This window comes from Limulus polyphemus, unplaced genomic scaffold (genome assembly GCF_000517525.1).
Source record: "Limulus polyphemus unplaced genomic scaffold, Limulus_polyphemus-2.1.2 Scaffold604, whole genome shotgun sequence".
Lineage (NCBI taxonomy): Eukaryota > Metazoa > Arthropoda > Merostomata > Xiphosura > Limulidae > Limulus > Limulus polyphemus.
Genome location: NW_013666214.1, coordinates 375,902 through 384,926, shown reverse-complemented (window position 1 = coordinate 384,926; position 9,025 = coordinate 375,902). Strand labels below are relative to the sequence as shown.

At 30.3% G+C, this 9,025-nt stretch overlaps 1 protein-coding gene across 2 annotated transcripts in view; it reads right to left on the bottom strand.

The window, feature by feature from the left end:
* LOC106459409 (dystrophin-like) overlaps window positions 1-9,025 on the bottom strand; it is a 40,514-nt gene that overhangs the window by 22,393 nt on the left and 9,096 nt on the right. For both annotated transcript variants that reach the window (XM_022385907.1, XM_022385908.1), the window contains exons 2-6: window positions 8,040-8,100; window positions 7,415-7,551; window positions 2,760-2,967; window positions 2,121-2,206; window positions 1,920-1,996 (exon numbers count right to left, since the gene is read on the bottom strand). In XM_022385907.1, coding sequence (XP_022241615.1) covers window positions 1,920-1,996; window positions 2,121-2,206; window positions 2,760-2,967; window positions 7,415-7,551; window positions 8,040-8,100 — 569 coding nt within the window. The remainder of the gene's footprint in view (window positions 1-1,919; window positions 1,997-2,120; window positions 2,207-2,759; window positions 2,968-7,414; window positions 7,552-8,039; window positions 8,101-9,025) is intronic.

The following is a 9,025-nucleotide window of genomic DNA, read 5'->3' as shown; positions in this document are numbered from 1 at the left end:
TTTGATATTTTGTGTATGAAAGCATTGTAATGTTTACTAATAATCTGCCAAATTTCGTTAACATTCGCTTACTAATTTAAAAGTTATAAATATGAAAACTATAAAAAGCACCAAATGGTTACAAAGTCGGTCCCAGGGAACAAACCCGTGCTGATAAAGTTAAGATAGTTTATGTCCCTGTAAGCTGATGTGACCTACAGTTAAGATAGTTTATGTCCCTGTAATCTGATGTGACCTATACAAGTTAGGCTGATTGTTGCCCCTGTAAGTTGATGTGACCTACACAGTTAAGATAATTATTACTCTTGCAAGCTGAAGTGACCTATATATTTAAGATAATTATTACCCATGTAAGCTGATGTGACCTATACAGTCGAGATATTTTTTTGTGTTTTTATATTCAAATCTAATATATATACATATATATAGTTTTGTTGCTAAACAACACAGACAAATGGAACATATACCAAAAGACAACTGGCTTTTATACATGTTAGATAATGTTACACTGACAATTTTACATCATACTTTTGGGAATGTATTTCACAGATAAAAACTGGAAATACTTGTTGAAACATTTGTAGAGAAAGTGAAATAATACCAACACATAAAAAGCAATATCTATGGTGCCCCCAAAGGAAAAACATCTGGGTCCCAAAGCCCATGACATATTGACATCTTAATAATAGGTGGCAATTTTGCCATATGCCACTTGTTACTGAACAAGCTGACAGGAGTTTGAAAAGTTGAAAATATTGTAATTGGCTATCACTATAGGTGACTGACCACAGACATAATCGCTAAGCATGGTAGTGCTTAGTATGTAGGGATGGGCCGGGGGAAAAATGGGCATCACATATTATGTATTGCTCATCATAGTCTCAAATCTTTCTTGGAACAATGTATAAACACCTAATTTAGGTATTCAAAACCTATTAAGACCTTCAGCTTAGCCAAAAAACATTGCTGAAGTAGAGCTCATCAAGTAGCTTAACAGCCAAATGTTCTGCTGATTATTCTGATTCTGACGTCACAATGGCTAGCTCACCAACGTTTGAAGTTGTTGTGATGATTTACACACAAAAATGTTGCATTTTAACTTGGAGAGTGCAGAAGCAGTATAGCATTTCACTAACTTCAACACACGATGTCTATCAATACAACTCATCACACCAGGCTAAAACTGCTGCCTTCTTAGCATCTGCTATTCCTTAAAAAAAGAAACAAGTAATAAAAAACATTTTGAAAAAAATAAGGGTGATATAGCAATGGCAAAAAGTACAAAAAAAGATGGGGATGAATACACAAAACTATACAAAAATTCCTACACAAGTAGCCATTGAGTCAATGTTACAAGCTTATGGGAATTAACCATTGTAAGACTTCATAACATTATTCAGTTTAAGTGCTTTTATTCAAACCTGAATTCATGCAAAAGAAAGGAATTCAACATTTAGTCGTAGATAAAAGTTTTTCTTGAAAAGATTTGGCTACTTATGTAGGGATTTCTGTATGGTTTTGTGTATCCATCCCTACCTTGTTTCTGTACTTTTTAGCATTGCCATCCCTACATCATCCTAATTTTTTTTCAAAATTTTTGTATTACTTTTGTTAATGAGAAATGAGATCAGAATTGCTAAGAACATAAACACTGATGTAATAATTATGGGAAACTTAAGTTTCAAACACATTAACTGGGATTAGATGAAGTTAAACAGTGAAGGAAGAGAAACTTCTTGAGTATTTCAAGCTAGTTTTATATACAAAATGGGCAGAGAGCCAATCAGAGTGGATACTATTCTAAATTTATTGTTAACCACTAATGAGAATATTGTTGCAAGAATTGAGAAGTAAGGAAAAGTGATTATTGCATAATTAGGTTTGATGTATAGCAATGTATTAAAATTAAAATAATTTACCTTTGCTAAGTTCTGTAGTAAGAAAAATAAATTTCTTCTGCTAAGATATCCATTTTCTTGGAACTGTTGAAAAAAATCTGTAAAACAACAGGTTAGATAAATTATTAAGAAAGGTTAAAACACATAACTGTGTGCTTTGCAGCTGATAACTAATGTGAAAGGTTAAGTACAAGCACCAAATAAAAAACAAACTGTGCTTACATTTATGTTTGTCCTGCAAACGTCCAGCACACAAAACGCAAATTCCCACTTTCACTGATCCCAATGCCACTCCCTCGGTTCTTTTTCTAAGAACAAGTCACACATGTGTAGCCATCCAAACAAACAAGATTTATATTTTCAAACAATAAAATGTTTTTTTATTACTGTTACACACATGTGGAAAATTCATTTTAAGTTTAGCACAAAAAAAGGCAACAAACACACTATTACACAAACATTTTGAGTTTTACAAAGAACAATTGAAATCTTTTTAAATTTGTTTTAAATATGTACAGTATATATATATTAGTAAGTTAAAAATAAATTAATTTGAATTTATTATCACACACACTGCCTTCAAATCTAAATATATATTTCAGTAACCTCCTAAGATTTCTTGCCTTACTTCATGCTTAAATGTATAATAATGGATAACTTGTTAAGAAAAACAAAAGTGCCACCTCTAAATATTTCTAGTTATTATCAACATGTAGTATTGTTAATGGAAAACAATCTGCTATTATTGAAGCACAAAAGACATCATTCATTATTACAAGAGTAAGAATCATAGAGACACTAATAAGGTTTAACCTTTAACAATCTGAATTAACTTTCTACCATGACTGTAGCAAAACTTACAAGTTGTAAATGTTTAACAGAAGGTTCACTAAGAGTTCTGCTTGAACAGCTGGGTCAATCCTATCTGATGATTCTTTCTGTAGAGAGAAGCACAAATCATACAGGAAACTTTCCAGCTGGCAACTTCTAAGAATAGTTGTATTGGGTGAACCCTTAAGCCCGTGATCTTCAAAAATACCGTGGATCTTTCCCAGTCTCAACATTGATACTACAAACAAAGATCAAATCCAGTTTACATGGATATAATCTTCTTGATGTGTCAAGATATAAAAACTACAATTCTCAATTTTTTTTCATAGCAACATTAACAACAACAAAAACAATCAAAATCTATTCAACTATTAAGTGAACTATAACTTAATATACAGTTCAATAAATTCTCTATAGACAAAGACTGGTGATGTATTTGAATTTCAGTGAAAGGCATGTAAATGGGAATAAAAACCTTTGCAACATAAACTATCACCACATTATCTCCTCATTGCTTTTATTCTACAAACAAGAGGAAATCCTCAATAGCCAAAGCACTTGAAATTCTTTTAGACAGGATTAGAGTAAATTAATCTATTAAACCTTTTTCCTTTTTATTAGCTCTATTTTTGTGCATCAGCAATACCAAGTGTGGGGTGCACGTATATATATGATTTGATTTAATTACTCATCAAGATCTCTACTAGCCTACCCTCAAATTTGAATTCTTTTAGGTAGGATTAGAGTAAATTAATCTATGAGGACCTTGGGCATGGTCAAATACATCAATCGAAAGGGTTTGACCTCCTGAGTACAAAACTGTAATTAGATTTCAAACTGGTCAAGAGATGACAGAGCTATGAGCTAAAAGTTTGTACTTGAGAAACTCACAGCTATGAGTCACTATACCACGGCTAAAAAATGTAGAAGTGGAATAAAGAAAATGTGGTTGTTCAAAAAGTGAATGGTTTACAATTATAATAGAGAAATGTCTACCATCCAAGTATTATTCATGGTCATTCAACTTAAACTTAAAAATTTTGTTCTAAAACTAAAGAAAATCTTTGTCATTGTATAAAAAATAATAATGCATTAATGCCCAACTGAAGACCACAATTTTTATAAAAACCAACCATTTCTCAATTCATGAAACAGATATGCAGCTGTTTAAATGGTTATTGTTACTAATAAGTAGAAATTAGTGAGTACTATTAGTCAGTTTTTGTTGATTTTAGTTTTAATGCCAATTAAATTAATGTTGCTCTGCACACAGTAAGACTTTTTCATAACTTTTATTCTGAAAAACAAAACAAAAAAAAACGATTGTTTAATTAATCTTTTTTTGGACCAGGTATTATTTTGAGTTTTCAACAAGTGTAGTTAAATAACTATAAGCTTCCATTAATAGCTTGTTATCATGTATTAGACATTTATAATCTGATCTTTTACAAACTTGTTCATTTCCTACAAAGTAATGCCTAAAAAATATCCACTTTTAATAACTAGGAGTTATAAACAACATTAAAAATGTACTTTGTATAATTAAAAACACCTCCAAGTTACTGTATATATATCACAGTATTGTTGACTAGCTTATTTCTACAGCTTTTATTGTAAAATGTCATGACTGTATCATAATGTCAAAAAAAAAACAGTTACCTAGAAGAGTACTGTAAGTATACCTGTATAAATTTAATATTTACAGAACAGAAACTCATGACTGTTTATGATATACAGATGCAATACTCAAATCTTGTTAGAGCACTAACATGGTGGTACTCAATCAAAGCCTTAAGGAAATTTAATGACACCATCCAGTATACATGACACAGCATTTTATCCTTATTTTTTTTGGATACCATGAATGGCTAAAGCACACCCAGAAGGTTACCCAGGAATGGTGGGGGTCTAAGAGTAAATTTGCAATGTCACCTGAACTCAAAGCTACCATCCAATTGTGTGTTCCTGGCCCCATCAGGATCCTAAGAACGTCATTTTTGAAACTGTGTTCATGCCCCCACTCAAATGGTGAGGAACCAAACTAGGCACATATGCTCAGTCACTATGGGGTATGGACCACCCCGCTACCACTGAGGCACACTATAGAAGTAAATGGTCATAATGAAGGAGTTTGATGGAACACTAGGGTTGTTGAACACCTCAGCAGGGCATGGGTATTTTACATTAGTCTATATGCAATATAAAAATACTTCATAAACAAAAAAAAGTAAATTTTGGAAGACAAATGACTGATTAGTAATTATTATGCCCTCCACTGGCTTTAACCCTATGATGAAATAAATTATGACAGGAATAGATGCTACTTGTTTCAGGCTACCATCTCGTATTTCTGTTCATTTTTGCTATACAATCACCAAAAGGTGCTACAGACAAGATGGTTTCCCTTTCATTGCATTACCTTTCAACTAATGCCTCAAATTTCCAGTTGGAATTAACAATGGGACTTTAGGTTAGTCATTTCAGAATTTATATATGACCAGTTCTTTTCCATATTCCTCTTATTTAATAGGACAGTGTGAAATTCAAGCGGGAGCTTATTACCCTTCAATCAGAGATGTGAAAAATAAACCATCATCATAAAAATACATATCAATGAATGAATCCTAATCAGTCTACGCTCAGTGAAGCCCAGTAAGTAACCCGTATGGCCACAATACTTGCAAAAATATTTTCCAACTTTACAGGCAAAAATTTCAAAATTTTCAGTCCTGCACACATACATGTATGACACTGATATTTTAACCTTTCCTCATAAGTCTAGCTAACTAACACCACTTTACCTTATAATATGGTTAAAATTGGTAGTAAAAACTTCAGAACATACTCAATAAAGATGTTACAGAAAATAAATCATCAAATATCCTCACTGAAACTTGATGGATGTTGCATTTTTATTTTTAAAAGAACATTTAAATTAACCTATAATTAAATATAATTAATTACATAATTATCAGCAAGTGAAATCCCACAGATTGACTGATCAAGCTTATGTCGAAATATACCAATAACTGGAACAGCTAAGTAGCATGGTTTATATTAGAGTGCAAGTCTTTCCAAGATTTGTACACCTTTTTCAACTTATCTGAATTTTTCAAGTTTGTGCAATTACATCATGATATCTTTCACGAAAGTGAAAATTTATTTTTATTGTAATTATAAAACAAAAGGTGAATACGTAGGAACACAGCAAGACACCATTCATTTTCTACTAACAGTAGTTCGCATTCCTGTGTGTTTTATAGTAAAATTTAGTCTTTTTTTTCTGGTTTTACACAGATTTATCTTTGATGATGTATATTTAAAAATTATGAACAACATATAAAGTATATTTTAAGAATTTACAAGTGAAAGCAAATAATACATCATAATACATCAATCACACTACATCTGCCATATCTAGTGCTGATTAGGTCTTTTGCCAAATACCAGGGTTAATCAGATAGGCTTGGTTGTGGTCTAGCCACTATTTAAGTAAATGAACTGTAATTATTATTAATATTATTTAAGTCATTTACAAGTTACATTTATAAGGTAAGGACTAGAAACACATTATTATTTTTTAAACCAATATTTGTCTATTATTATTATATTTCACTTAACTTTTACTGTCATTCAGAGGATCTCAAAATTTTTTTATAACCATTAATATTCATAAAGAAGAAATGTTAGCTTTGTGGCTTATTTTGTTTTAATTAGTGAAAATGAACTTATTTTTACAATTGTATCTACATATTTTATACTAATGAATTTTGATTCTAACTGGATTTTGCATCAATATATTTTCTAGCATATTATTTACATTACATGTGCCTTAAAACAAAAAACAAGCAAAGTAAAACTTTTTTCAGCTTACTGAAGTTTAATGGGTTATTATGTAGTTCCAATGTTTGTATTTGTTGTTGTTGTTTTGCTTGTAAAATAATGTATTTTATTATAAAGTTTTACGATTTAAAAAGAATTTTAACTCCAAAAATAACCATGAAACTCTATGTCGAAACTAATTCACATACTAAGAGCACCTATATTTTTGCAATAATGTAAAATCTAAATCTGACCTTATGGTTCTGGAATACGCAACACAATTTTGATAGTCTCCAAAATTATACCTTATGGTACTGGAATATGCAACACAATTTTGATAGTCTCCAAAATTATACTCTCTCTGTAAAAGGCCTCAAAGTAAATTAAAATACTATTTAAATAACAAATGGAATCTCTGTAATGTGATACATATTCATTTGATCAATAAAAATTCTTAGAACTGAGGTAGTAAGCTTCACATATAACTGTCACCACTAAAACATCTAAACAAATCAGGAAAAAAAAATGTATGATATACAAAAGAAAAACCATTAGAAGAACAATAATAAAAACAGAATTATAAAATATTATTAAAGACAATTTTTCTCTAGTGTCCATTCAACATGTATATCTTGCACTTATTTTATAAAAAATTTAAAAACTTAGGTTTTTCACTTCATGCCATATTCTGATTAAACATGCTGGAAAATATATGAGAAGATTTAGATGGATATATGAAATAAAACTATAATCTATAAGAGGTTTAACATTTAATCTATACAAGTGATATATTTAAATACTTGTATATATAGCTTAATTAAAAAATATGATACAAATGACATTTTTGCCCAAAAATATCATACACTCTAGTTCTTTCTGTAGCATTCTCAGCTTTGATGCAGTTCGGTATGCCACATATTTGATGTCATTGAAAGATTCCAGTTTCTCCAAAATAGGCATCATCTCAGGATGATCCCAGTGAGTTGTTTCTGTTGCATGACTATAACAAAATGAAACAATAAAAATTACAATTTAAATACACACATACAATTTGCCAAAAAGCATAAAAATGCAGAAGTTGATTTGACAGTGTACACCTTGAGACAATAAGTGATCAAAATACTTTACAATGAAAGATAGTTGATGTAAGAATAAATGTGTGACTAACTACACACGATGTGACACAAACTGCCTGGAAGGCCACTGATTGTATGACTTGCATATAATGGTTTACATCTGAAACCTGTTGACAAAAATTTTGAAATATTAGTAGAACAGGAGAGAAAATTCCAGTCTTTTTCAAAATGAAGCTGATGACATCTCCTTACTGTAACTTTTACATCTTTTTTCTTTGTTAATTAACATTAAGTTACTATGTAGTTTCCACAGTTCTGAATCCACATTCTAGTTAGATAACATGATCTCTACTATATCACTAGAAAATGTAACAGAAAGCAATGAGGTTAAATATACAATTCTAAAACTTACTTTAGGTAATAAGAAATTCCTGAACTTGCTTCTGCTCGTTCCCAGCCATTCAGTATTTTACCTATAGACATTAACAAATATGTAGGTCAATATTAACTAATTTTAGCTGTGTACATACATATAGAACTTTCAAATCTTGGTCTTACCATGTTCTGTGGTGAGTTCACATAATATCTAATTAGTAAAGTAAGCAATTAGAGTTGGGTGTTGAAAAATATCATACAATGTTTATCATAGCATGCATATTTATACAAATAATGAACTTCTGAACAGACTTTCTCAAAGAAACTTAAAAGTATCATTTTGTACTGCATGATACAAATACATGGTTGAATTCTTGAGAATAACATGCTGAACATAAACATATATACTTAAGCAACAAGACTTTGTTTCAGAGTAAGCTCCTTCCTTTATAATTCACCTGCCAATTGTAACCAAATTTATAATTCAGCTGTTCCATCTTTAACATTATGATGGCACAGCTATGTTTATTTCACTTTAGTTTTCATTTATTATACAACAAATTAATTAGTTTAGTGGTCTTGTAATCTAACATGAAGAAGTAAATAAAATAATAACATTTGACTTGTTGAAAATAATTTGAATATATTTTGTAGAACATTCTACAAGTCATGTAGTTATCATACTTACTGGCAGCATAAAGATTAAGACTGTAAATAAATAGAAACCCAAAACTCTGGTTTTATGGCCTAATAAACAGAATCAGCTTCATTCAATTTCAGCAAAACAGGCATATGCACTTCTGCCAACATATAGATAAGATAGGCCTGCAAATTTAAAATTCATAAAAGTTGTTTTGGTTTTAATAACGGATTTTCCATAATTCAGCTATGCAGATTCCAAAAATAATAATATTTTTTTCTATTACGTAAGGATTTTTTTTACAAATCGGGAAGGAAAAAACTCTTACTTAGATCAAATTATTATTTCGTTTACTACAATAAACATTTTTTATCATTATGTTT